The following is a 27915-nucleotide window of genomic DNA, read 5'->3' as shown; positions in this document are numbered from 1 at the left end:
CGCCCCACTCTGGCTCTGAAATATACAAGAGTGTCAATTTCACGGTAGCGTTAACAAATCCAGCGGTTCACCCGGTCCGGGAGGAAAGTGTGAATCTCACTCTAGATTGTGCATTTCCTGGTGCAAGAGACACACAACAAAACTCCCCATTTTTTTTCCGTCTCCTTCCCCGCGAGCCTGTTTACAACGCAGCCACTTGCAGTTTAGTTCAGGTTCCTTCTTTTGCGTTGGTGCAAATGTCTGTCCCCTCCCTGGGAACTTTACAAAGAAAATCTGAATTTTATTTTTGTGCTTAGGTGGAACTTTAAAAAAAAAACAACCACCCTCTTTTTTCGTGCTATTCGAGATGGGTTGTAGGAAATCGACCATTTGAATTTTTGGTGCTGTTGTTGCAAACGTCAGAAGAGGATTGTTGCAAATGTAAGCTGTTTTTTTTTCCCTCCTCCTCCTCTTCTTTTGGCTACAGTGTTGCAAAAGCAAAGAGCAATAAACGCACACACACACACACAGACAGACAGACACAGAGCCCCGTAAGAGCAAGAAGAGAGAGTTAAAAGAGAGGAGAGGAGAACGGTTTCTCTGACAATTCCGTTTAGGGAGCAGATGGAAAAGTGGAGACTTGTGAAGGGCTGTGAGGTTGGCTAAGGATCCAGGAGCGAAAAGAGCCCGGCTGATTGGAAGAAAAAAGCAGAGAGATGGAGGCGGGGGAAGTGCAATCTCTCTGCGGGGACTGGAGCGAGTCCACGCCCGGGGCCAGCGCTGCAGAGCTGGCCAGCATTCAACCAGCGCTCCCCAGCTAAAAGCACCCAAAAAAAGCAGCCCCCAAGTTCCTTCTTCAGCCTGGCTGATTTGCAGGTAGGTGCATTTTGGAAAAAAGAAGCAACCCACGACCTCCAGCAGTCAACGCGCCCGATGCAGCCCCCCGTTGCAAGGGAGGGTGGGTGGGAGAGACGGATCAGAGGGAGGGGGGAGAAGGCACGATCCGAGGCAACGCTTGCTGCACCGGGCTGCTTTGCTGCAGCAGGAGCGCATGTGGAGCTCGCCATTAGCCGACGCTCTGGTTCGCCATCTGGGGCTGGAGGAGGCGCTTTGTTTCCTCCACAGGCTCCGGCGGCGGTTGGCTGCAGCTGCTGCTTCCCCCCCCCGGTTGCAGACTCGACTGGTGGCCGGCTGACTCGGTAAGGAGAAGGCGCTCGGGGGGCAGAGAAGGTACCGGGGCTCGGGTTTTATTTATTTTTTTTTTTGTTATTTTTTTTTTTGGTGTGGTCTAGCGGGGAGATTTTTGTGGTGGCTTCATAGGCAGATCGAGGCGGATTTTCCACGCGCTCGCAAGCAGGGAGAGGCCCGGGGATCGCCATGCAGGAAGCGGCGGCTCCATGAGCCTGGGCTGGCCCGGGCATCGGCGCTTACAAAGCGGGGTGGAAACCGGGTTCCTACCGCTCCGGGCTGCTGCAGAACCGGACCCCCCTGGAGGAGCAGCAGCCGCGGCGGTAGGGGAGGGGGAAGCCGGCGCCGCCGCCTCGTGCGCGCTGCAGCCCGGCGGTGCCGCTCCGCGTGCAAGGGGGGGACCGCACGTGGGGTTGGAGGGCGGCCTCGCTCAGCGGGCTGCTGGATTTCGGGGCCAGGCTCCCAGGGCTGGGCGGTTGGATTTCGGGGCCAGGCTCCCAGGGCTGGGCGGTTGTTTTTTCCCGTCCCCGAGGCGGTTAGTTCCGCGCCGGGGCTGGGGAGGTCGCCATGCGGCGGGCGGTGCGTGCCCAGGCTGGTTCCCCTCCCCGCCGGCCGGGCGCGGGGCTCCGGCCCCCCGCTGGGGTGGGTGGTTCTGGGCCCCGGCGCACGCCGGCGGGTGGGCTGGGCGGAGGAGAGGCGCTCCCCGGGGGTCGGTGCGGGGAAGGACGCGCAGCTGCCCGGACGCCCCCAGCCGGGCATCCAGCGCGGTGGCGGCGCTCCCCGCCTCCTCCTCCCCTGCCCCCAGCGGCTCCGGCGAGGCTGCGGCTGCAGCGGCTCCGGCGAGTCCTTCCCCCGCCCCCCCTGCCCTGGAGCCTCGGGAGGTGGGTCCGTGGTGGCTTCGGCGGCGCGCTCGGGGCCGGAGCGGGGCGAGCCGCGGAGCGAGCGGGCGGGCGGAGCCAGCCATTGTCTGCCGGAGCCCGCCGCGTGGGGAGCCCGGTAACCAGGCGGGCGGGGAGAGCGGCGCGGGGCCCCAAGCGAGCCTAGGCGGCGGCCGGGGAAGGGTGGCGGGGGCTGGAGCCGAGGCGCCCCGGGAGGGCCCGAGCCTCCGGTGTCCTGGGGGGGGAGCGGGGCGGCGGGATCCGGTCGGGGACCGGAGCGGTCGGATGCGGTCGGGGAAGCGGGGACCGGAGTCCGAGCGGGGCGGCGGGGGACCAGGGCGGCGGGATCCGGTCGGGGAGCGGGATCCGGTCGGGAAAGCGGGGCGCGGGGGACCGGAGCCCGGTCGGAAAAGCAGGGCGCGGGGGACCGGAGGGGCGGGATCCGGTCGGGAAAGCGGAGCGGCGGGGACCGGAGCGGCGGGAGCCGGGCGGGGAAGCGGGGACCGGGGCGGGATCCGGTCGGGAAAGCGGAGCGGCGGGAGCCGGGCGGAGAAGCGGGGACCGGGGCGGGATCCGGTCGGGAAAGCGGAGCGGCGGGGACCGGAGCGGCAGGAGCCGGGCGGGGAAGCGGGGACCGGGGCGGGATCCGGTCGGGAAAGCGGGGCGGCGGGGACCGGAGCGGCGGGATCCTTGCGGGGAGTGGGGCGCGGCGCGGGCCGAACGGCCCCGGGTCTCCTCGCCCGGCGCCCGCCAGGCGAGGTGGGACCCAGCCGCGGGCGGGGGTCGAGCCGCGCTGTGCCCGGTGAGCGGCTCCGAGGCGGCCGCGGTCCTGCGGGGGGGTCGGGAGCAGGCCCCGCGTCGGGCCGCGGCAGGCGGCGGGGGTGACGCCGCAGCGCCCGGCGGAGGAGGCCGCCTGCTCTCCCCGGAGGGGGTGGGGGAGGGAGGCGCAGCTGCTGGCGCGTCGGTCCCGCCCGGCTGCCGCTGCCTGGAGGAGGAGACTGGCGCTGGCCTGAGCTGCGTTTGGGCAGGGGCTGCGCAGGGCACGTGGGGATCTACCCCCCCCTAGTCCGCTCCTCCCCCCGCCTGGGATCTGCCCCCCGCCCGGCCTGCTCCTCCCCCTGCCCGGGGATCTGCCCCCCCTTCCCGGCCTGCTCCTCCCCCTCCCATCCCTGGGATCTGCCCCCCGCCCGGCCTGCTCCTCCCCCTGCCCGGGGATCTGCCCCCCCTTCCCGGCCTGCTCCTCCCCCTCCCATCCCTGGGATCTGCCCTCCCCCGGGCCTGCTCCTCCCCCTGCCCGGGGATCTGCCCCCCCTTCCCGGCCTGCTCCTCCCCCTGCCCGGGGATCTGCCCCCCCTTCCTGGCCTGTTCCTCCCCCTCCCATCCCTGGGATCTGCCCTCCCCCGGGCCTGCTCCTCCCCCTCCCATCCCGAGGACCTCCCTTTCCCCAGGGATCTGCACCCCCTTCCCGGCCTACTCCTCCCTCCGCCCAGGGATCTGCACCCCCTTCCGGGCCTCCTCCTCCCTCCGCCCGGGGATCTGCACCCCCTTCCCGGCCTGCTCTTCCCTCCGCCTGGGGATCTGCACCCCCTTCCTGGCCTGCTCCTCCTCCTCCCATCCCTGGGATCTGCCCTCCCCCGGGCCTGCTCCTCCCCCTCCCATCCCGAGGACCTCCCTTTCCCCAGGGATCTGCACCCCCTTCCCGGCCTACTCCTCCCTCCGCCCAGGGATCTGCACCCCCTTCCGGGCCTGCTTCTCCCTCCGCCCGGGGATCTGCACCCCCTTCCCGGCCTGCTCTTCCCTCCGCCCGGGGATCTGCACCCCCTTCCTGGCCTGCTCCTCCTCCTCCCATCCCTGGGATCTGCCCTCCACCGGGCCTGCTCCTCCCCCTCCCATCCCGAGGATCTGCTCCTCCCTCTGCCCAGGGATCTGCACCCCCTTCCCGGCCTGCTCCTCCCCCTCCCATCCCTGGGATCTACCCTCCACCGGGCCTGCTCCTCCATCTGCCTGGGGATCTGCCCCCCTTGTCCACACCTCCCGCCACCTGGGAATCTGTTCCCCCCTCCCGGCCTGCTCCTCCCCCTCTCATCCCAGGGATCTGCCCTCCCATCCGCTCCTCCCCCTGCCCAGGGATCTGCCCCCCCTTCTGGCCTGCTCCACCTCCTATCCCGGGATTCTGCCCGTCCTGGCCTGCTCCTTCCCCCTCCCATTCTGGGGATCTCCCCCCCCCCATCTGCTCCTTCCCTTCCCTGGGGATCTGCCTCCCCCTCCCACCCTTCTCCTCCCCTCGCCCGGGCATCTGCTCCTCCCCTTCCCATCCCAGGGATCTGCCCCCCTGCCTGCTCCTCCCCCTCCCATCCTGAGGATCTGCTCCCCTCCGCCTGCTCCTCTCCCTCCCATCCCCGGGGTTCTGCCCTTCCCAGCCTGCTCCTCCCCCCCCCCGGGGATCTTCGCCCCCGCCTGCTCCCCCCCCCCCCCCCCGCCTGGGGATCTGCCTCCCCCGCCTGCTCCTCCCCCTGCCGGGGCCCTGCTCCTCCTCCTCCCTCCCATCCCTGGGATCTGTCACCCCCTGGCCTGCTCCTCCCCCTCCCATCCTGGGGTTCTGCCCCCCCCCAGCCTGCTCCTTCCCCCTCCCATTCCGGGGATCTGCTCCCCCTCCCTCCTGGCCTGCTTCTCCCCCCCCCCGGGATCTGCCCCCCTGTCCCGGCCTGCTCCTCCCCCCTTCGCATGGGGATCTGCCCTCCCCCTCTGGCCTGCTCCTTCCCCCCCCGCCTGGGGCTCTGCCCCCCTAGCCTGGCCGGCTCTACCCCCCCTCCCAGCCTGCTCCTCCCCTCCCTGGGATCTCCCCCTCTGCTGGCCTGCTCCTCCCCCCGCGCCCAGGGATCCGTCCCTCCCTCCTGGCCTGCTCCTCCCCACTCCCATCCTGGGGATCTGCCCCCCAATCCTGACCTGCTCCTCCCCCACCTAGGGATCTGCCCCACCTCCTGGCCTGCTCCTCCCCCCCCAGGGATCTGCCCCTGAGGATTTCCCCCTTCTCTTGGTCTGCCCCTCCCCCTGCCTGGGAGCCCTTTGGTGTCCCCCTCCCATGATCCTGGCCCAGCCCCAACTCTCCTGCTTGAGATTCCCTTTACTCTCGCCCATCCTGGTCTGCTCCTGCTCCTCTATCTGGGGATCCATCCTTCCTCCCCCCCATCCCATTCCAGCCCCTCCTCCCAGTCTGGGGATCCTTCTGCCATCCTAGCTTGCTGCTCCTCCCTCTGCTTGGGGAACCCTCTGCTTTCTCTGTCCCCCTCCACCAGGGGATCCCTCTGCCCCCCCAATGTGATCCTGGCCCCTGCCTGTCTGTGTCTGTCTTTCCCCTCCTGCTCCCCCCTTCCCCCTGGCCCCTTCCTGCCCCTGGCTGGAAGTCTTTCTGCTCCCCCCCACGCTCCCAGGCCAGCCTTCTCCCTCCCCTTGCCTGCGGGTCCTGCTGCCTCATCACAGCCCAACCCCCTCCCTCAATCTCAGCGCCCCCATCCTTCTGACCCCCATATGTGCGGCTCTCTCCCATGCCCCTGATCCAGGTCCCACTCCCCATATGTTGGGAGGAGTTTCTGGGCTCTCCGATTTATGAGTCTGAGAAAAGGGGTTGGGCTCCCATTGTTTCCCCCTGTCTCTGGGATTGGCCTTCTGGGTCCCCCTTCCCACAGGGGAGAGGAGGAAGAGGTCAGGAGTTGAGTGCGGGATAGAGAGATGGATGGGAGGGGTCTACTGGAGGGCGGAGGTCGTAGTCCCACTCCTCCATGCTCTTGCACTTCCCACTCCCCCTTTCTTCCTCTCTGCTAGAGGAAAGCTTGGCCCTTGCACCCCTTACCCCACCCCAACCTACCCAGTCTTTTGGCACCAGGCTGCAATTTTTCAGTGGTGCAACAGGTAAAGGGGGTGCAGTTAGCCGAATTCTCCTGGCTCTGGTGTGATTGGGAGAAGGGTCCCATTTTAATTCAGAGAAGAGGTTTCAGCTCCACCGTTGGGCTGGTCCAGTGACCAGAGAGGACAGGTTTTCTGCAACCAGAGTTTATAGGTCCGGTTTCTGTTTGCTTTTAGAGTGAAGCGTGGTTGATTTAAGGTAGATTGAGAGACAGCAGGAGAGACCCAAAAGAGATCGCCCTTGGGTCAGACAGGTGGAGAATGAACGGAGAAGCAGATTGCCCTACAGACTTGGAAATGACAGCTCCCAAGAATCAAGGTGAGAGCAGCCCTGTAGCCCAGGCTTTCCCCATCTGAAAGGGATCTATGCTTTGAGATCCTCTCCGTGTACCCACCCCCCAAAATCCTGCAAGGATGTAAGCATATGAGTAATCCTAATGAGACGACTTACGTGTGTGTGTGTGTAGTTAAGCACTCGTGCGAGTCTGCAAGAGCGTTTAAAAATGAGAACGACGCCTTGGTTGTGATGTAATAGACTGTACCAAATGCGTACATGGATTTGACCTTCAGACCATGCGTTCTGGTAATCCTTTCCTGGGGACGCTCAATAAAATTATTGAACATTTAAAGTGGCTGCTAGGGCCGGGAGAGTTAAGGCTGATGCTCCAGCCCCACTCCATGCAGGTGTGGTTGTAGAAAGGGGCCTGACTGACTAGTTTATGGATGCCAGCCAGGAAATTAAAATCGAGGCCAGCTTCTGTTGGTTTGTGTCATGGTTGTGTCATTCGAACAAAACATACGGGATCAGATCCATACCTGATGTGATTGGGTGCAGCTACATTGACTTTGCTGGAGTTATGTATCAGGGGGTAGCCGTGTTAGTCTGTATCCACAAAAACAACAAAGAATCCGGTGGCACCTTAAAGACGAACAGATTTATTTGGGCACAAGCTTTCGTTGGTAAAAAACCTTGCAACTGTTTGCATTGGAGCTGGATCGACTCAGGCCTCCACCTCCTAGATCATCCAATTTTCTTTTCTTTTTTTATTTTTAAAGTGGTTTTAGCCCCACACACGTACAAATCTGACTACAAAAAGGTGCTTCCCCCAACCCTGTGTTTGTATAGCCCTTAGCACAACATGAGCCTTGGCCAGGACTAGAGGTCCTGGATACTACAATACTGCAAAGAAATAGTAATAATTGTCACTGATAAGGTCAGAATCAGGTTTCCTGTGTTAATTTTGCCCTGCAAATGGCTGCCATGAAGCCCTTTAAAAAGCCCTTGGAAAAACATAAAAGACCAATACTGGACCCACACCCACCATGAAGAATAAAAGAACTGATTCCCGTCCGTTCCTTGCGTACATGCCCAAGGCTCCCATTGAATCCTGGGAACTCGAAGATTTGCCAGATCAGAGCCCAGAAGTCGTAGCTGTGCAAGCTAAGATAACGACATGGAAGATCACATACCATGCTTCAGGGTGTGGATCAACATCTGGACGGAGCAGCAGAAATCCCCCCACCCCCGATACCCTATATACATCATTGCTTAGTTGGCAGCTGCATTCCTTTGAAGCATTTGGTATAGGGTGCAGTCACAGGCCAGAGACCCCAGGCGATGACTGCACAGTTTGCTGGGGGTGAGGAGGGGCTGGATCTGATAACATAGCTATACAAAATGCATATTAATGAGCCGTGCAGGTCTGTCAGGTAGCTCATTTGATCGACTGTAACAGGTATAGTGAGGCTGTGAAAGGGAACTTGTCAAGATTTGACAGACAGAATTTAGCCTACCTTAAAATCACATACACACACAGCCCTCCTCCCCCTTGGTCTGCCTCCAAAATGGAGGTGGTTGGTGAATGGAGTCCAACGGGGGAGATTCTGCCGCAACAGATCTAAGGTATGCAGGGACTTGGGGACGTACAGAGACCCTGCTTTCTGAACCAAATATGCCCTGGAATAGTCAGGTAAGTTTATTTCAATGCCCTAGTAGAATCAGGTGCATTGATTTCAGTGGCATTGTGTCCATTTACACAAGGACTGGACTTGGGTTGTTGAGAGTGCAGGATTTTTGTAGTTTCCATAAACTGGCCTTTCCCGAGAATGGAGCAGGGAAATCCATTACGGTACACCCCGAAACCCAGAAGCAAGAAGTACATGTGGGGTCGGCTTAGGCCTCACTATTGTCCTGTTAACGGCTGATCTGTGATATTAAGGACCATGGTTGGCTCTTCACATAAAACTCCTGACACTGATGGAAACGGTATGTGCGGATTAAAAGCAGTATATGAATGTAAATGTTACCTTGATCTGGAATTTGGAGTCTAACCAATATCTTTTTAACATGTAATTGATTAAAATGGTAGACAAAATTCACAGCTGTTAATTTTCCAAATTCTAAAGAGATCAGATTGTTTTTAATTTGGGGAGAAGAAAAAACCCCAACAGCAAATGTTTAGGATGGCCAGCTCTGAAAATCTCTGGAGATCTGAACTTTTTAATTCCCGTTAATTTTCATGGGAATTAGGTGTCCTTATCCCATACAGAGCTTTGCAAACCTCAGGTTTATCCCATGTTGGGGGTTAAAACTCTGCAGCCCTTCACTTAAAATCAAAAGCCTTTGAAAGGTGAGCTGCATAGTGAAGGTGGTTTTGAACTGAGGGTCTGTTCAAGCTTTCCCTGAAATCAATAGGCAGCTTCCCCGCAGACCTGAAGTACAAATCTGTAGAATATAGAAGCAATATAGATGACTTGGCAGCGAAATACCAAAACCCTTTGTTTGTTTTTATATCTTTACTTGCCCCCTTTGTAAAAATCCAGACTCCACTAGGATTCGGGCATGCCCAAGAATGCAACTTTGTGGACAAAGTGGGACTTCCATAAGATTTCCAGTAGCTGTGATGTCGCAGAATTATGCACCTGTGGGTTCCCCTAGTGACTCAAGGATTTTAACAAAGGAGGGGAAGAAGCAGTGGGAGGAGTGTGGGGAGGAAACACTGGTATGTAAAGGCTAAGTATTGTTAGGTGCGGAAACTTCCATTTACTCATTGCATTTAGCCTGTCTAACTTTACTGCCCAGATCAAATTCCTAGAAATGTAAGACTGGAAAGGGATCTCAGTAGGCCATCTAGTCCAGTCCTCTGCACTGGGGCAGGACTAAAATATTATCTAGACCAGGGGTTCTCAACCTTTTTCCTTTCTGTGGCCTCCCCAACACGCTATCAAAACTCCATGGCCCACCTATGCCACAGCAATGTTTTTTCTGCATATAAAAGCCAGGGCCGGCGTTAGGGAGTAGCAAACAGGAATTTCTTGGGCCCTACACCACAGAGAGCCTCACAAAGCTAAGTTGCTCAGACTTCAGCTTCAGCCCCAGGTGGTGGGGCTTGGGATAGCGGGATTTCGGCTTTCTGCCCTAGGCCCCAATGAGTCTAATGCTGGATCTCCTTGCTGGCCCCCCCAGGGGCCTCGGACTCCTGGTTAAGAACTGCTGCTCTAGACCAGGGGTCGGCAATCTTTTGGAAGTGGGGTGCCGAGTCTTCATTTAGTTGCTCTGATGTAAGGTTTTGCGTGCCAGTAATACATTTTAATGTTTTTAGAGGGTCTTTTTCTATGTCTATAATACATAACTAAACCAATGTTATATGTAAAGTAAATAAGGTTTTAAAAAAAATTTAAGAAACTTAATTTAAAATTAAATTAAAATGCAGAGGGTCCACCCTAATTACCCAGACCAGTCTGTCTTCCTCACAGTGGAGAATTTCATGCTGGGATCTGTCGTCTCTGCATGCTGCACTGCTCTAATAAAGGTGATGCTGGTTGCAAGCGGCAGCTGGCCAAGTCTGAGTGCTGTGTTGCTGTCCTGCTTGTGGCTGCATTGGGTTAAAGGGCTGTTGTTCTGCGGGAGCTCAGTAAAAAGCCTCCACGCAGAGAGGCGTGTCCTCCAGCCTCAGGGAGGGCCAGCTGGCTGCGATGTGGTTTCGATCCTTTGTTTTCTTCCCTGCTCAGACCTTTGGTCCCAGGAGGACATGCTGACCCTGCTGGAGTGCATGAAGGGCAACCTGCCCTCCAACGACGGCAGCAAATTCAAAACCACCGAGTCCCATCTGGACTGGGACAAAGTGGCCTTCAAGGATTTCTCTGGCGAGATGTGCAAGATGAAGTGGATGGAGATCTCCACCGAGGTAACCTCCACGCGTTTAACGCGACGACCTTGGGCTCTCTCCTGAAGCTCGGTGCTATTAGGCCGTGGCTTTGTGTAGTGCAGGGGAGTGAGTGGTCTGAGCAGGGCAATTCCCGAGTCCCCTTCCTCCCCTACCTAAACAGCCAAAGTCTGATTACCCGGCCATAAGACCTGGGTTCTTCAGTCATCTGTGTTAACTTTCTCCCCCAGCTCTGGCTCAGCCAGTGGCAAGTCCCTTCCCCCACTCTTTGCCATATGCCCCTCTGCACAATGAGGGTGACACTAACCTGTCTCCCCCTGCTTGGAGGAGGTCTCAGACGGTGAGCCACAGCATTGCTCTTGAAGTGTCGAGCGTTGTAAGGTTTAGCCTCGAAGTGTCTGGTGCTGAACAGATCTCAAAGCTCCCTTCCCTCCCTCGGCTTGTGATCTGTTATCACCATGGTGCTGTTCGATCCGTCCTCGGGACTGATCCCTGCCTATTCTTGCAGGTGAGGAAATTCCGGACGCTGACGGAGCTGATCATGGATGCTGAGGAGCACGTAAAGAATCCTTACAAGGGCAAAAAGCTCAAGGTAGGTGATAGGGACGGGGCCAACAAATGGGGTCTCGTGTCCCACCCTGGCCAGGCTGGGGGACCTCAGCAGGGGGCAGCAGAATTGTCTTAACCATCATTGGGAGGAGCGGGAGTTGGCCAGCTAAACCCAGGATTCTGGGTTCAATCCTTGAGGAGGCTATTTAAGGATCTGGGGCAAAAATCTGCCTGGGGATTGGTCCTGCTTTGAGCAGGGGGTTGGACTAGATGACCTCCTGAAGTCCCTTCCAATCCTGATATTCTATGATTCTATGATTCAAAACGCATCACACATCAAGTCTCCCATTTGGGATATTCTCTGGCAGGGAAATAGACTAACTGATCTAATGGGCCATTCCAGAGCTAAGTCAGTGGGGGACACTTTGCTTCATCCTGCCCAGTGACAACACTGACGTGCTTCCCAAGGCTACTAAGGATCAGTTAGCTAATGTTCGTAAAGCACGTTGGAGGTGGAAAGCTCTGGGTACTAGTCATGTATAGTGACCGTGTGAACTAGGAACAACAGGCCGGGGTCTGTTATTGATAACCTGTGTCTTAAACTCAGGGCCAGGGGGCCGCGAATTGGCTCGGAGAGGCAACATGGTCTGGTGACTACAACACAAAATGGGAGTCAAGACTCTCGGCATGAGTCAAGCCACGTCTCCATTTTGTGCCTCAGTTTCCCTTTCCCCATCTTCAAAATGACACTAGTACCCTCCTCACAAGAGGGGCCTGGAGGCCTAATTACTGTGCGTAAATGGTTTTGGGGAGCCTAGGGGAGCCCCCTTTGTGGCCTTGATAAATCTGAAGGATTGTTATTTATCTGTCTTAGATGCTCATATGGGTCCCATTACCATAGCACGGAGCACCTCACAGCCTGCTGTGTGTATATCCTCACAACCCCCGTGAGGCAGGGCAGTGCTGTTCTCCCCGCCCCGGTCACAGATGGGGAACTGAAGCACAGACAGGCTACGTGACTTGCCTCAGGTCGCACAAGGAGTTTGTGGCAGAACCAGGTCTCCTAAGTCCCAGGCTGGGGCCCGAACCACTGGGCCATCCGTCTCCTTACAGGGACGTGGTGTGCATAGGGATGTGTTTTTGTAATTGTCCTCTTTCCCTCAGAAACACCCCGATTTCCCCAAGAAACCCCTGACACCCTACTTCCGCTTCTTCATGGAGAAGCGAGCCAAATACGCCAAGCTGCACCCTGAAATGAGCAACCTGGATCTGACCAAAATCCTGTCCAAGAAATACAAGGAGCTCCCCGAAAAGAAAAAGGTACGTGGGGCTATAGAATGGGGGATTTGGGAGCTTCTCTCTCGCATGCACACGCACACACCCCCAACTTAGGCTCTGATTCTGTGCTCCATGCAGCCAGATCCCCAGGTAGGCAGTTGCGAAGGGGGGTGCTGGGCGGGCTCTGGAATCTGCCCACGTGGGATCAGGGTTCAGGTGGGCAACAAGTCCTTAGGACAGGAGGTGTTCAGGGAGACAGTGCGATCTGATGGACAAAATACTGGACTGAGACACGGGAGCCGTGGGTTCTATTCCTGGCTCAGCCACTGGCCTGCTGGATGACCTTGGGCAAGTCACATCACTGCTCTGTGCCTCAGTTTCCCCCGTCTGTACAATGGGGATAACAACAGTGACCTCCTTTGTAAAGCACTTTGAGATCACTGAATGAAAAGCACTGTAAAAAGAGCTGGCTGGTATATATTTAAATTTTTGGGGCTCTTAAGACTCTCTCCACACACACACCCCTGCCACCCCCGCCTTTGCACTCTATTTGGGATCTGTTGGGGGATGGGGTGGGGTGTATGGCGGGAAGATGGGTGGTATCCAAGCTCCACCCCTAATTTTTCCACTGAAATGGTCAGCAGCAAAACAGTTACAACGTTGATTAATCCTCTTCAGACTTCAGGGTCAGCTGCGCAGTGAGATAAATGTGTGCCCGGCACTCCTCAGCCAGAGCTCAGGGTTTAGGCTGCCCATCTGTGTCCTCCGTGACACTGCCCTGCTCTAGTCCCCTGGGGAAGGTTTTCCGTGCAGTCAGAAGAGGTTAGGGACTGAGCTGTCGATGTGACAGTTTCAGCTCTTCACGTGAAATGTTCTATCCAGCCCATGCCACGACCCAGCGGCCGCCCACCCGGCTGGGTCAGACATTCCATCGGAGCGGCAGCTGCGTGAGCCGTTCGCGTAATGTGTAAGCTCTCGCCTGTCCCCAAAGAGGTCTCGGCGCTAAACCGTGTATCGACATGACGTGGGACAGCGATAAACATCCCTCCGACTACCTGGCGCCAGGGCCTTCTGGGCTGAAACCAGGCTGGTCTGCCTTGCGCTAGACACTGGCCAGGTTGGGATATCTCTGTAGCTGTCTAGGGGATGAATGGAAATTGTGCCTCTAACCCCTTTAGGCAGCTTGGAAAAAATCTCAGCCCCTAGCTGCCGTTTCTGGACCCGATCCTGCAGGGAGCTGCGAGCCCTGAACGCCTATGGACCCCAGTGGAAGCCAGGGTGCTCAGCACCTTGCTGGGGTCAAACGCTTCATCTTTAGGGCTGGCCGAGATGACTGGGCCCCAGCCTCCCAGCACATGGGACTCCCCTTCCTCTGCTGGGCAGCTGAACTTAGGACTCTGCTGGCTCCCCTCCTCTGTTAATGCCCCGGCCCTTTTGTCCCTCCCAGACGAAATACATCCAGGACTTCCAGCGGGAGAAGCAGGAGTTTGAGCGGAACCTGGCAAGATTCAGGTAGGACACCCACCAGCCGCGTCTCCCGGGGCAAACTCTAGCTGTGTTCGTCCCGACTAATGGGAGATGATGAGTGTGTACATGTAACACACACAGAGGGAGGAGCCCTTTGTGGGGGGAACAACGAGGAGGAACAGGGCGGGGGTGAACAAAGGGAAAGGAATCTGAATCTGAATGGTTTCATTGATTCTCAAGCTAGGGGGACGCAGACTAAGGCCTGGGCTTTCTCTGACAAAGCTGCCCTAGAGTGCAGACACTGGGGAACCACCTGTGGATCCATCTCCCTCCAAGTGAACGGTGGGGGCCAAGTTGATGAGGTCCTTAAATACATTAAAGGGATCCTACATTGGCTCCCCACTGCAGTATGGACACTATCTCTTCTAGCTCCAATTCCTGTGACCCCCTTACTCTCTTCCTGGGCCCTTCTCCTTAGCTGCTAGGGTCCTGATCCTCAAAGGCATTTAGACTAACTTCCATTCATATCAATGGATGTGAGGACCCTAAATACCTCTGAGGTTCTAGGCCTCGGTGTGTAGCCGTCTTAGGTTCTGCGCCAACATGTTCCAGGGTGGAACCCAGTTGATCAGAGTGTTATGGTCTGTCTCCTCCTTTCGCTGCCTCTGACGCTCGCCCCCCCTCTTCTTGTCCCCGTTGCATGAAGGGAAGACCACCCAGATCTTATTCAGAATGCCAAGAAGTCGGACATCCCTGAAAAACCCAAGACCCCACAGCAGCTGTGGTACAATCACGAGAAGAAAATCTACCTGAAAGTGCGCCCGGATGTGAGTTCCTTGTGGCTATGTGGCCTGTGTGTATGTATGTGTCTTTACACCATGGGAAGGAGGGGGAGAGAAGCCGGGGATGGGAGGGGGCCTGAAGGAAGAAGCACCAAGCAGAAGTCCTGTGCTCTCCGGATAGAGGTAAGGAAGAGGCGCCATGTGTCTGGGAGCAGACCCGGTGCCCGAGAGAGAAGGCAGAGCTCTGATTTCGCTGTGGCTAGGGAAGGGACGCAGCGCGTAGGGGCCGGATGGTGTAGCGAGCAAACTCAGGATCACAGTATTTCCCAGGGCTCAGAGAAGTGCCGAGCCCCATTGCACGACCCAAAGCAGTGAGATCCCCAGCGCAAAGGCGACTTCCCTCCCATGTCCCCGCGAGCTCGGCTCGCTGCCCCGCCATCCCAGGCGGGGCCCGCATTTCACCCCTGTGCCCTCACCTCTGGCTTTGGGTTTTCAGGCCACCACGAAGGAGGTGAAGGACGCGTTGGGCAAGCAGTGGTCTCAACTCTCCGACAAAAAGAGGCTGAAATGGATTCATAAGGCCCTGGAACAGCGAAAGGAGTACGAGGTAGGGAACAGCCACCAGTTCCCCTCCATCTTCTCCCCGGCCCGACGGGCGCCACCTCCCGGCCATCAGCCGAGGGGCGTTCCCAGAGCCGGCCAGCCCCTCTCTGTAATCAGTTTGAGGGGTTGCTGTTGAGGGATGCAGGCCCCTCTCCTTCCACTCATTGTAGGGCTAGCCCACAGCCCAGGTAGCTCAGAGCCTTCCACTGCAGAGCTTGGGATCCATTGCCTCTCGAAAGCGAGGGCAGGTGGGCAAGGCGTAGGGAGGTGACTGGCTTCTCTCCTTCTCCCCTCCCTGTGCTGGCGGGCATCGACTCAGCCCCCTTAACCGGCTGGCTGCTTTGCCGTCCGCAGGAGATCATGCGGGATTACATCCAGAAGCACCCGGAGATGAACCTCGAGGAAGGCGTCACACGCTCCACCCTCACCAAGGCAGAACGCCAGCTCAAGGACAAGTTCGACGGGCGACCCACCAAGCCCCCTCCGTAAGTCCCTTGCAATTCAGGGGTGGGGCTGATGCTGCTTTTTCTTGGGGAAGGGGGAGATTTGGAGCTTTCCATTCCTTCTCCCATGTGGGTCCAGGGAAAGCGGGACTGGAAGAAGGCAATCTGGGGCCCTAGGCACACCCCTCCTGGCTTCGTACTCATGGCCCCACCCTCCATGGCTTGGCCCCACTGGGCCCTTCCTCACTCCAGGACCTGGGTGTATCTGCCTGGGGGGACAGTTGGGCTCCCTGTGCTCTCCTCCTACCTGCAAAGCCCTCTGCTGGGTGGGCGCTGGCAGGGTGCTCCAGGACAGTGAGTCCTGGAGTTAACACCCCATTGAGCTCCTCTGAGCTGTCGTTCCAGGCTCTCTGCAGATTCAGGCTGATGTTGCGCTCGGATCACGGTTTTAATTTTTTCTTCACAACCACAAGGACTAGCCTTACTTTTTTATTTATTTTTTTAAACGAGAGCTCAGCCTTGCTCTGTACTTCACATTTAGATCGACCTGAGTATCACTCAGGGATGTAGAAAAAAATCTAGCTGTAGCTGCAATTAGGTGTACAAAAGAATTCTCCCGTTGACCTAGTTGCCACTGCTCGGGGAGGTGGATTAACTGCAGTGGACGGAAAATCAAGTAGGACGCGCCTGCGCTACAATGGCACAGCTGCGATGTAGCGCCTGTAGTGTAGACGTACCCTCGGATTCTGAGTAATCATGTGACTCCTGGACATGGGCCTGTATCTGGCCTTCAGTGGCACTGACTTCGCAGCATCCAGCCAGTCCCAAGTGGGTTGACACACTGGCTGCTCTAGATTTTGGAGACCAGTATGGTTGGGATTATTGCTTCCCTTCTCTTTTGCTGCACCACTGAAATGCAGCTTCCTCTGGAGTTGAGCATGGCAACTGTTGAACAGTGCACAGCAATCCTGCAGGGTAGGCTGGGACAGGAGGTGAACCTGAGGAAGCAGACTGGAATCCCCCAATTTGTTCCCCAGAGGGAGCACCGCTGGGGAATTTTCAATGGCCACATGTGGGCAGGACCCTCATCTGAAACGGGGGGTGGGGAAGGAGTGGCGACCCTTGGGCGCCTCACAGCCATTGTTGCTTCACAGGAATAGTTACTCTCTGTACTGTGCGGAACTGATGGCCAACATGAAGGACGTCCCCAGCACGGAGCGGATGGTGCTGTGCAGCCAGCAGTGGAAGCTGCTTTCCCAGAAGGAGAAGGACGCGTACCACAAAAAGTGTGATCAGGTGAGCAGGCCGGGGGCCCGTACATCAGCGGGGCTGAGTTTGGGGAAGGGGAGGACAGCTAGAAACAGCCGGTTTCTGCAGCTGTATTGGCAGTTCGAGTGGCCATGTTAAATCCCCGATCTGGGTTTGAGCCCCACCTGCCTTGTAGCGGGAGAAACCGGACGCTTGGGTTCTGCCCATAACGCTGGGCAAGTCACGTGCCCTCTCCGAGCCTCAGATTAAGCAAGGGGTGATTAGAGGTTGTGAAGTGCTTAGAGATCCTCCAGCGGGGAGATGGGATTAGAAGCCCCGAGCACTGACTGTGGGCGAGGTCGGTGCCGGAGACTCGGGCTGAGGGAATTGGCTCTCTCGCTGCGCGGCGCTGGCTGTGACACCAAGGCACAGATCACCCTGTGATTTTGCTAGGTGTTCAATTGGTGCGTGGGGATGGAGGTGACGTCTCTTAGTAACCGTGTCTCTCTCTCCCCCCTCCTCCTGCTTTTTCCAACAGAGGAAGAAAGATTACGAAATCGAACTCTTTCGCTTCCTGGAGGTGGGTGTGCCTGGGACACGGCGGGTGGCCCAGCTCATTCCATGAGGGGGCCCCGGCCAGCCTTCCCTTGGCATTTCATTACATGGCTCGTCTGTTTTTTTTTTGCCTGGGCAACTAATCGTGTTGCACAATTGGGGTAGGGTGAGGGGAACGCTTTGTGTATGCGAGGGCCTGTCTTTCTCTTCAGCATGGGCTAAAGAGGCAGGCACGGCACGATGGTATCCCATCATTCCCCAGATGCAGCTCCAGCTGTCTCCTTTCGCTGGGGCGGATGTAAATCAGAAGTCTGTTCCTTTATATGTTGGGTCTTATCTCACCCCCCATCACTGCAGTATCCCAGCCCCTTCTAGTTATGCATGAAGCAACTTGATTAACAGTTGTCAGGTGTGGTTCATTCCTGGGGGAGGACGGTGTGGGCAGTGGAGGGTTTTGTTCTGGTGGATGTCCAGGCTGCTAGGGATGGCCGTTCATTCCCCAGTCTCTGACCAGCTCCGGAGAAAGCCCCGGCTCCTGCATGGAGGAGCTTTAGCAGAGTGAGAGAAGCTGCTCCAATGTAAATGGATGTGAGCAGACAGAGAATCCAGGGGTAGGTGGGTGTGGTCCCCTCCCCCTGCCGGCCCCCCACCATGTTTCCACCATCTTCACAGCATGTGGGGATTTGACCTTCGTTCAGCTGGTGGGGAAGGGCAGGGCAGGGCCTGGCCTTGTTTTGACCTGGGTGCTCCTTTTTCCAAAACGTCTGGGAGCTGCTAGCCCCTGTGTTGTGTCTGGATGGGCGCCATGATTTTGTTTGCAAAAACCAAGAGTGGAAAACCCAACAGGTCTGTTTCCCCACCCACTTCCCCCAGGATAAAGCTTCCTCTCTCTGGGGGAGGAGAGAAGGTCCCTCTTTGTCTGAGTAGGTGGGACAGGGACTGCCTCAGGTTGGAGCTGGTATCTGTCTATGCTGTGGGAGAGCCCAGCACCCCGAAGTGCTGTGCTGAGCTGTCTCAGGATGGGTCCATTTTGTTACATGGTGTTTTAACCAATCTCTGGGCACGTTCGCTGGTTTAAAACCCAGTGCTCTAGGAAGGTGCCAAAGCATTTGGAGAATGGTACCTAGAGCACCAAACATTTCAGGTGGGGGTGTCCTTTTCCCCTCTATCCCTGAAGTCATAAAAGAGAAGCGTTGTCTAGTGGCTAAATCACAGGCCCAGGAGTCAGGACTCCTGGGATCTGTTTGTGTCTATGCCACAGATTTGCTGGGTGTCCTTGGGCAAGTCACTTCATCTCTGTACCTCTGTTTCCCCAGCTCTGAAATGGGCATATACATTTTACTGTGAGGAATTGGTTAGTGCCTGTGTGAACCACTGCCCTCTAGTGGATATGACTGGAAATCCCACATTGTGTCATAGGCCCAATACCGCTAATGGAGATTCTCTAGTAGGCAGATTCTGGAGCAGGAGAATCTGAGGCCCATGTGGTTTGAAATCCTCAAAGGCGTTAGTGAGACTGAAGCAGCAGCATTATTATTGTTCCATTCCCTTTTGGTTGGATTGTTCCTCCTTTGAAAACTCGCCTGCTCCTCTTTGGTGCTCTCTGACCCACCTGCCTTTGCTTGCCACGCAGAGCCTGCCCGAGGAGGAACAGCAGAGGGTGCTGGGGGAAGAGAAGATGCTGGGAGCGAACAAGAAAGGTGCCAGCAGCCCAGCTTCCAAAAAATCATCGCCAGACACTGGCAAGGTGAGGGGCTGGCTTCGGTGCAGGCAGGCTGCAGTGCAGGGGGTGCGTGTGTGTGTCGTGAGAATAGAGGGACAGAGCCAGTTACTTCTAAACCAGCTTCAAGACTTCTGGATGGTAACTGCTGAGCCAGCAGGGAAAAATTAAACCAATAAACTAAAGAACATAAAGAAATTCAGATTTTTTTGTTTTTTGACTATTGGAAGCTGCTGCGGGATTTTTTGTACCCCCTTTTTTTTTTTTTTTTTTTTTTTTCATATTCTATATAATTTTTTAACTCAACCCCACACCAAGACCCTTTGTGCTCTTCAACAGGCAGGTTCTGAGAAACCCAAACGGCCCATTTCTGCTATGTTTATCTTCTCGGAGGAGAAGCGAAAGCAGCTGCAGGAAGAGCGACCCGAACTTTCCGAGAACGAACTGACCCGGCTGCTGGCGCGGATGTGGAACGACCTTTCAGAGAAGAAGAAGGTTGTTAAATCAATGACACGCTCGTTAGACGCCTTGTTTTACCAACCGGCACCTCTAGCTAATTCGCCTCTCTTGAGAGCCCCAGAGGATGCCGGTAGCATCCATCCCCTCTAGGGGACGCCAGCAGTTCAGGCCCTGGTCACTCCCTGCCTGGCTGTATGCTGTTGTGATTTTCTCCACCGTGTCAATCAAGGCTCCAGCGGGTGGCACAAACGAATGGGTCCTGGCGGCTTCCCCCCTCCTCAGCAGTGGGGTCCTCGCATCTCTCGGGAGCGCCTTTGATTCCATGCAGCCCGGGACCCGCTGTGTGGAATGAGACACCAGAACTAAACAAGCAGCTCAAAGAGATGAGAACTTGCCGGGATTAAACCCGGAGAGGTCTTGAGCCTGGATTTAAAAGCCTGGCCGGGGGGGAGTGGAGTGGTGGTCCATCCGGCCCCAGGGGGGTTAGCTCACAGCAGAGGGTGTGTGTGTCGGAAGTTATGCTTTGGCTGGAAAGTTTGTGTGTGTGTGTGGGAGGGGAGGGGCTATTGAGCGTGGGCTTTATTTTCTCTATGCCAGAGGTGGCCAAATTGGGGCGTGCCCCCTAGGTGGGTGCAGAGAAACATTGAGGCAGGGCAGAGCTGGGGGGAGGGAGCAACACCCAGCTTTGCTCCTGGTCCCGGCTGCTGACCCCGGCTTCCAGGCCGTGCCCGGGCCCCAGCTGACAGTCCCAAGCCCGCCCCCAGCCTCGGCCCTCTTACTCCTCTCTGCCGCCCCCCCCCAGCCCCCCCGAGCCACGGCTCCATTCCTGGCCCTAGCTCCAGGGGGATGGTTGACAGGTCAAAAGTTTGGAGACTGCTGCTCTATGCAGATTGGGGAAGGTGTGTGGACATGTGTCTTGCGGGCGTGTGTCCTGGCACAGCGATGGGGAGAGGAGAAAAGGGGCAGTTACCTACTGACCTGCGTGACACCCCTTCCCCTCACCCCCTATGCTGAAAACACCCTCCACTGCCAGTTCCAACCAGGCTGCTGCTCGAACAGCGCTAGGAACTGATGGAGCTGGAGTGCAACCCCCCCCGGGCAGCCCCCCACAGATCTAATAGCCCAGACACTGTTCCCCCTTTTGTCGCAGTGAGGGGGAGATGGGAGTACATGGGGGTCTAGCTAACAGGCACCCAGATTATTTCATAGCTAGGACGGCAGGGGGAGGGGCAGGCATTTGCAGAGGCCAGGGGACTGTGTTGGAGAGACCTGGGCCTTAAACACCACCCTTCTGTGTGTCTGCCCAGGCCAAGTACAAAGCCCGAGAGGCGACCATGAAGGCGCAGTCGGAGAGGAAGCACAGCTCCGACAAAGAGGAGCGCGCCAAGCTGCCCGAGTCCCCCAAAACGGCCGAGGAGATCTGGCAGCAGAGCGTCATCGGAGATTACCTGGCTCGCTTCAAGGTGAGGCGCTTGGGGGGCGAGGGGGGGATTAGAGAGAGAGGAGACAGGGACACCCCCACCCTCCACACACCCCTGCTGGAGAAGGAACAGGACATTTCCTGATTGCAGGCTCTGTCTCGGGGCAGCCTGCTAGATCTGACCCCTCTGGGACGGGCCTGGACTGGGCATAGGTTTAGCCGCGGCAATTCGTAACAGGGTTGGGGACTCCGGGATGCTCAGTAGCAAAGGAGATGGCGGTGGGAGGTTGTATGGAGGAGGACTGACCCTGTGCTGCATTGTACAGCCCCTAGAAATATCAGTCCCCTGGTCTCGCCGGGAGAGGGAGGCGTAAATATCGCCATGTTGTGGGGTAGGGGGAAGGAAGCGACTTGCTCGCGCTCGGTGACAGACTCGAGCATAGTCCGGTGCATAACCTGAGCGTTGCCGGGTCTCCCTGTGCCGCAGAACGACCGGGGGAAGGCGTTGAAGGCCATGGAGGCCACTTGGAACAACATGGAGAAGAAGGAGAAGCTGATGTGGATAAAGAAGGCAGCGGAGGATCAGAAGCGCTACGAGGTTCGTCCCTGCGCTCCCCGGGGTCAGGGAATCTGTTCTGCGGCCAGGGCCGGGGGGTTCCTCTGAGACTGTTACTCCATCTCTGATGCTCTGCATCCCTGACTCCTGTATCTCGGGCAGGGGGTTGCCCCAGTGGCTGGATCCACCCACCGCCTTGTTGCCTGAAGTTTTCATCTTGGAGAGTGGGTGGGGGAGAGGCGTATGCTGAGCCAGCAATTGGCCTCACCTCATCCGTCTCTGTTCCCCCCTCCAGAGAGAGCTGAGTGAGATGCGGGCCCCCCCGTGCTCTGCAAACTCTTCAAAGAAGATGAAATTCCAGGGAGAGCCGAAGAAACCCCCCATGTGAGTATCGATCCCTCCGGAGGAGTGTGGGGGGCATCTTGCTTCCACACAATGTGGAAAAGAAGCCAGTTGTCTCGCCACTGAATGAGAGACCAGTCCAGGGGGGCAAAGCTGGGGCTCAGGCAGCTGGAAGGGGACTGAACTCGAGCCTGCCAGGGACTCATAGCTCATTGTGGAGCAAAGTCAAGTGCCAGGTAACTGAGAGGGAAGTGTAGTCTAATAGTTAGAGCAGGGTAGGGCAGGGAGTCCTGGGATCTATTCCTGGATCTCAGGGGAGAAAGTGGGCTCATGGCTAGCGCAGCAGAACAGGAGTTGGGACGCCTGGGTCCTAGTCCCACCTTTGGGAGTGGGTAGATTCTGGGGATGAGAGCAGAAGCACAGGACGCCTGGGTTCCATTCCTGGCTTGGGTGTGGGGTGGGGTCTGGTGGTTGGAGAAGAGGGACAAGGGGTCAGGATCTTTGGGTTCTGTTCCTGGCTCTCGGAGGGGACTGGGATCCAGTGATCAGAGAGGAAGAATCGGGGTTCAGGACTCTTGGGTTCTGTTCCTGGCTCAGATGTAGCATGGGGATCAGGGTCTGGTGGATGGAAGAGAGGGACAGGGGGTCAGAATCTCTGGGTTCTGTTTCTGGCTCGAGTGGGGAGCAGGGTCTGGTGGTCAGAGGAGAGGGATGGGGGGGTCAGGATCCTCGGGTTCTGTTTCTGGCTCTGGGAGATGAGTGGGGGGTCTAGTGATCAGAGTAAAAAGATGGGGGGTCAGGACTCTGGGCGTGGTCCTCTTGCTGCTTGGCTGCTCCTAGCTGTGCTTGGGATGGACCCTCACTGGTGGGGGGCTGGCCGCTCTCTGACCCCGCTCTCCCTCTCCCCAGGAACGGTTACCAGAAGTTCTCCCAGGAGCTGCTGTCGAACGGTGAGCTCAACCACCTGCCGCTGAAGGAACGGATGGTGGAGATCGGCAGCCGCTGGCAGCGCATCTCCCCAAGCCAGAAGGACTATTACAAGAAGATGGCTGAGGAGCAGCAGAAGCAGTACAAGATGCTCCTGGAAATCTGGCTCAAGGTGAGCGGCTGGGCGGGGGACAGAACTGCTCTGACTCCACGCATGGTTTCCTGTCCCCACCCCCGCCCCTGGGATGTCCAGTCCTTATGCTTTCGGGGTACGTGGCCTTTGAGGTACCCCATCCCTGTTGTCCCCCACTGACCCTTCCCCCTCTCTGTTCCCCAGTGTCTTGGATCTTTCTTCACCCCTCACCACTGGGAAATGAGGCTTCAAGTGTCCTTGATTTAGCTTCTCTCTCTACAGTGCACACCCAGACCATCCCCCCAATATTCATGCCATAGGGCGCATGTCTGTGGCTATGACAGATGCTGTCCCTGGGGTCAAGGTCACTTCCCCTCTCCTAGCACGGGAGCCCGAGAGATTTCAGAGTGGATTTCAGATCCAGCTGTAACTCTGTTCCCCCAACTCCTGTCATGCTTTCCAAGCAGACGAGGCTAAGGAAATTCCCTCTCTGGACAGAGGGGCAGTGCTGTTGCACTCCCAATGGCACAGGGGTCTTTGCTTTCCACCCACATCCCTTTTCCGGCACAACTCCCCTTCCTGGAGCTGGGAACGCTCCCTCAGTCACGTAGCTCCGTCCCCTTTGCCTTCCTCCGGGTGGTTATTTTAGTCTCTTGTCTCGGCAGAGCCTGTCACCGCAGGAGCGAGCTGCCTACAAAGAGCACACCTCAAATGTGAGTAACCCCTGCGACAGGCGGGGGCGGGGGTGAGCTGTCCTTGATGATGGTTTAAAAAGCCTTAGTTTGAGGGAACAAAGTCCATAATTGGTTATGTTCCGTTAGCACCATGAGGCCTGAGCCCTGCTAGGGGCTGTCCATATGCCAAGTAAGGGAGACTCCTGGCCAACCGATCTTCCAGTCTAAATAGACACTGGGAACCAAGGGTGGGAGAGGAAACCGAGCTCACAGAAGGGGAAGCTGCTGGGCCCAAGGTTAGCTAGCAGAGCAAGGTCAGAGCTGGGAATAGAATATAAAGCCTGTCTCTCACCCAAGGCCTTTCTGTGGGTGTGGGTGATGGTCATGGACTCTTTAATCTCCGACCTCCTGGGAGGGACTGAGGAGCCTCCAGAGTTGGCCCTTTGATTTTTCCTCTTCCCTCCCTCTGCCACAGAAGCGCAAGAGCATGGGGAAGGTGCGGGGACCGAACCCCAAAATGAAGCCCGCCATGCAAATCAAATTGGTAAGTGCCCTTGTCCTCCCTCTTCCCCCCATTGGGCCAGTAGCATGACTCCTCCCTGGGCCCCGGCAACTTCCTGGGGTGTTTCTGCCACCTGGAGAAGCAGCTCTCCAGTGGGACGGGCTGCGAAGAGGGCTGCTTGGAGAACAAGAGCAAAAAACGAAACATTTTTAGAAATGCCATCATGGTGCTGTCTGGGAATTGCAGTTCTGGTGCGTCCTACTCCCTGGTAGGACTACATCTCCCATGATGCACCGTGGTACTCTTCTGCGGGGAGCCCATGCATCATGGGAGATGTAGTCCAGCTGGGGAGCCGAGCCCGGAGTGGCGAATGGTAACACGTGGCACCCAAACTATGGATCCCATGAGGCACTGGGTAATCTGTGGGTGTCCTGAGTTTATTGCACTGAGGGCCCTAACCCATTAGCCGAAGGCTCTGCTTTTCTGTGGCCCGGGACTCTGCCATTGTGGGGATTCCAGGGAGGGGTGGGGGCCATGAGGCCTGGCCACATCCGCCCACCACATCTGTCTGACCCCCAGGAGTCCGAGGAGGAGGATGACGAGGAGGAGGAGGAGGAGGAGGAGGAAGAGGATGACGATGATGATGACGATGATGACAATGGGGACTCGTCCGAGGAAGGCGGGGACTCATCGGAGTCGAGCAGCGAGGAGGAGAGCGAGGATGGGGATGAGGTGAGGCTGCCTGAGGCACGCTGCAGGATGCTGCGTCTGTGCCATGCCACTCACTTGACACGCACACACCCCCGCTGCCACTCCGGTTTGCTCCCAGCCAGTGCATTGACATAGCTGCGCTGAGGTCAGAAGAGCTGCACCCATTCACAATGGCTGGGTATCTGGCTTTGGGTTTGACCTGTATCCACAGCGCGGGGAGCTGCACCCCAAGGACGCAGAGTTTGGGGCAAGCCTAGGGGCCAGGGCTATGGCCGTTGCTTCCCATCGCCCCGACCCACAGCACATTCATTCCATGCCGTGTTCTCTCCCTAGATAACCATTTACAATGTGTTAACTGTGTCTTCTGCTGAAGATATCTGGCCTGATTCTGATCTCTGTCCCATTGGTGTAAACATGGAGTAAGTGAATGGAGTTACTCTGGATTTACACCTGTGGCCGTGAAGTCAGAATCTGGTCAATGGTGCCAGGGCTGGGTTTGGATCCCAGGGGTCCGTGCTGCCTGTCCCCAATTCTTAACCACACTCCCTCCCGCCATTTGAGAGCTCAGAGATCTAGTGTCCAGCGGCGGCAAAACCGAATCTTGCAGCGTGGCTTTTCCAGTCCCCACTTCCAAATAACAGGCCGCTTGCTTACCGTGAAATCTTATTTATTCTTTCGACTTCATGGGCCAGGTGTCAGTCAAACCCGCTTGTAATGGGTGACCCGCGGCAGGACAGCATACCAGTGCTGCAAACGGCCATCCTTCCTCCTGCTGTGCCACCTGCTCCCGCAGGCTGAGCGGGGCAAGGCTGCTGGCATGCAAGCCGTGGGGTGATGGACCTACGGGCCGCTGTGCTGCCTTCTTTTGGGTGGGACTCTATGCAACAGCGGCTGTGTGCGGCGCTGGCGTGGGAAACCTGTGTGCGGTGGGGTTCGGCCACAAGGCACCATCCCAGGGCCTGTCTCCCCAGCACAGACAGACCTGCAATTCCCCAGCCACCGCTCACCTCAGACTCTTAACCTTTTCTTTGCCTTTCATCCCAGAATGAGGATGATGACGACGATGACGAAGAGGAAGATGACAATGACTCTGAGGGCAGCAGCAGCTCCTCCTCTTCCTCGGGCGATTCCTCTGACTCGGACTCCAACTGAAACGCCCACAACACCACCTTCTTGCCGGACTTTCAGTAATTCCCCACCCCACCCCGACCAGTAATATCCCGGCTGGAGATCTAAGTTGATGGTTGCAGGGAGGGGGATGGGAAAATCACTGTGGCTAATTTTTTTTCCCCCTCCCTCTTAAAGAATTTCACACTAATGGGGTGGGGTGGGGGCAACTGATGAAAAGCTTTGTTTTAGGGGGGAAAGAAGGGGATATTCTGTGTTGTTTTTCCCCATAGAGTTTGCTTTCGATTCTTTATTTTATTTTTGTTTTTTGGAGAGGGAGGGGGATTTTTACCCCTCACAGCCCCCCAGCTGCCCCTGCCTTCCCCTTCAACTTCCAGCTACCCCCTCCAGACTTTATACAAAACCCTCGCCAAAATCCTTTTTAAAACAACAACAAAGCAGCGACAAAAATGTAGTGGCAAGAGGCACAGAGCGTTGTTCCGTCGGTGCGCGGGCCGAGCGGCTCAGGACTCGGCCGTCGGGACGATCTCCCCCTTTTGCCTCTCCAGCCGGAGGAGGGGACGGTCTTGTACAGTCTGAATCTGCACCCGGAGCTCCTGGAGAGCAAGTCCCATTGCACTTCAGAGCTCCTGGGATGAACTTACCCCGCAGCATTTCCCTCGGGATGGGGGAGAATTTTTGTGTGTGTGTTTGTTTGGGGTTGGGTGGGGTGGGGGAAGTTTAAAGAGCTGTTGCCCAGTTTCAGGGGCGGGAAGGGCTGGCATTGGGTGGGGGAGTTAGGGGGCTGTTACAGAGCATACCGTTGGGAGCTGATCATTGCATCACCCAAAGGAAACGTGGTTGATCCGTCGTATTCAACCGGCATTTGAGCAAAGATGGTGGCAGGCGGATCCCAGATTTGAATATTTGTTTTGTTTTGTTTTTACAATGAAGTGACCAATTATTGTACTGGAACGGGGCATTTGTCAACTGGGAGGGGGCGGGCACGGGCGCAGGGTTCGGCTGCAAGGAGAGATCATCTGTATTGGTGGTTGTCGTGTTTGTTGTATTATTTTTTTTTCTTTTATAAAGCGAGAAAGATCCATCTTTTTATAATCAAAATCTCTGTCTCTGGCTAGCTGCACAGCTTGGCTTCACCCCCCCCCCACCCCCCCACATGTGCGGCATCAATGTCGGGTCGGTGTGCAGATTGTTTTCGGGGGGGGGAGGTGGGTGCGATTGGCACAAACTTCCCAGCGGGCATCAGCCTTGCCTAGAGAAGCGTGTGTCTGCAATAGGGGCGGGACGGTGCTTGCCAGAGGAACCCAGCTGTGCCATCCCGTTCCAAAGCCAGGCTGCGACATTGGTTATGATAGAGGTGGGGCCACGCCCACCAATCTCACACCTCCGGGGCCCATCTGCCTAATCTGTTCAACTACAGTTTTGCTACCAGCTCCGATGATACTGCTCAGATTTTTTTTTTTTTTTTTAAGGAACATTGGGGAAACTTGATCCAAAAAAACCTATCCGTAGACCCAAGCAGCTGAGATCTGAGCTCCCAGGAAGCTGCTGCTTCTAGGACAGGATTCTCAGCTACGTATATATCTAGATTAGTATATAACGGGCTATATATTAATATATAGACTGGTATCAATATCACTTTTCAGGTGGAGAGCTGTGACTAGCGTTTTATCCCTGTTCGTGGGAGGTTTTTAAATGGGTGTGTAAGTGGTTCTATAAATAACCCATGTGTGTGTGTGTCACCACAAAGGCCCTGCTGCCTTCTGCGTCCATTCTCTGGGTCACTGGCTGTTACAGATCAGAGAGTGACCTCGCCCCCACATGTCACTGGGTCCCAGTTCCTTGCACCTTTCCACTGGGCTGGGCGAGGCTAGGGCACTTTCACCCAGAGAGCATGGGAGTAGAAAGTGACTGAGACAGGGGAAGAAAAATCCAGTGTTTAAATAATGTTGGGGTTGTTTTTTTTTTGTTTAACTCTTTCTCCCTCACCGTGAGGGGTGGATAAATTTGGGCAGCAGGCATCCTTGCCATCTGCTCCCCCCAACCCGTTGCTCCTGCCCCCTTTCTGCAAAATCCACCATTGATTGGAAGAGATGGCTCAGTTTCTGGGATTTTGTACCTGCCGTTTTTGTTACGGCCAGTGAATGCAAGGACAGTGTTTCTGGGACTAGACTCCCCCTCCTGCACCCCTCATCCTTTATGCATTCACAGCACCAGCAATTTCATCTCTCATCTTGCTGCATTCTGGTCCCCTTCACCTCCTAATGTAGACTGGGGAGCCCAACTTACTAAGAGACACTTGAG

The 27915-nt window shown here is 56.6% G+C and overlaps 1 protein-coding gene across 7 annotated transcripts; it reads left to right on the top strand.

Moving 5' to 3' along the window:
• The first annotated feature begins 60 nt into the window (after positions 1-60).
• Positions 61-27915, top strand: UBTF (upstream binding transcription factor). 7 transcript variants are annotated; one of them, XM_030540984.1, is made up of 22 exons: positions 61-855; positions 1105-1178; positions 6126-6267; positions 9960-10135; positions 10623-10706; positions 11828-11983; positions 13389-13453; positions 14115-14235; positions 14687-14797; positions 15148-15278; positions 16391-16532; positions 17023-17064; positions 18673-18786; positions 19099-19254; positions 20526-20681; positions 21126-21236; positions 21490-21578; positions 22446-22635; positions 23262-23309; positions 23746-23814; positions 24352-24504; positions 25528-27915. In XM_030540984.1, exons 3-22 carry the CDS (start codon positions 6210-6212, stop codon positions 25633-25635), a joined length of 2280 nt encoding a protein of 759 aa, XP_030396844.1. In that variant the 5' UTR covers positions 61-855; positions 1105-1178; positions 6126-6209; the 3' UTR covers positions 25636-27915. The 7 variants fall into 7 exon arrangements, with proteins under 7 accessions (XP_030396844.1, XP_030396845.1, XP_030396843.1 ...); XM_030540985.1 differs by having other exon boundaries at positions 1105-1209; XM_030540983.1 differs by lacking the exon at positions 1105-1178.

This window comes from Gopherus evgoodei, chromosome 23 (genome assembly GCF_007399415.2).
Source record: "Gopherus evgoodei ecotype Sinaloan lineage chromosome 23, rGopEvg1_v1.p, whole genome shotgun sequence".
Taxonomy (NCBI): domain Eukaryota; kingdom Metazoa; phylum Chordata; order Testudines; family Testudinidae; genus Gopherus; species Gopherus evgoodei.
The sequence above is the reverse complement of the archived record's forward strand: the minus strand, read 5'-3'. Positions and strand labels throughout refer to the sequence as shown.

Coding starts and splice junctions, on each gene's coding strand:
- UBTF (XM_030540983.1), top strand. CDS start 6,210: ATGAACGGAGAAGCAGATTGCCCTACAGACTTGGAAATGACAGCTCCC. Junction 11,984..13,388: donor AGCTCCCCGAAAAGAAAAAG/GTACGTGGGGCT, acceptor TGTCCCTCCCAG/ACGAAATACATCCAGGACTT. Junction 21,237..21,489: donor AGGATCAGAAGCGCTACGAG/GTTCGTCCCTGC, acceptor TCCCCCCTCCAG/AGAGAGCTGAGTGAGATGCG.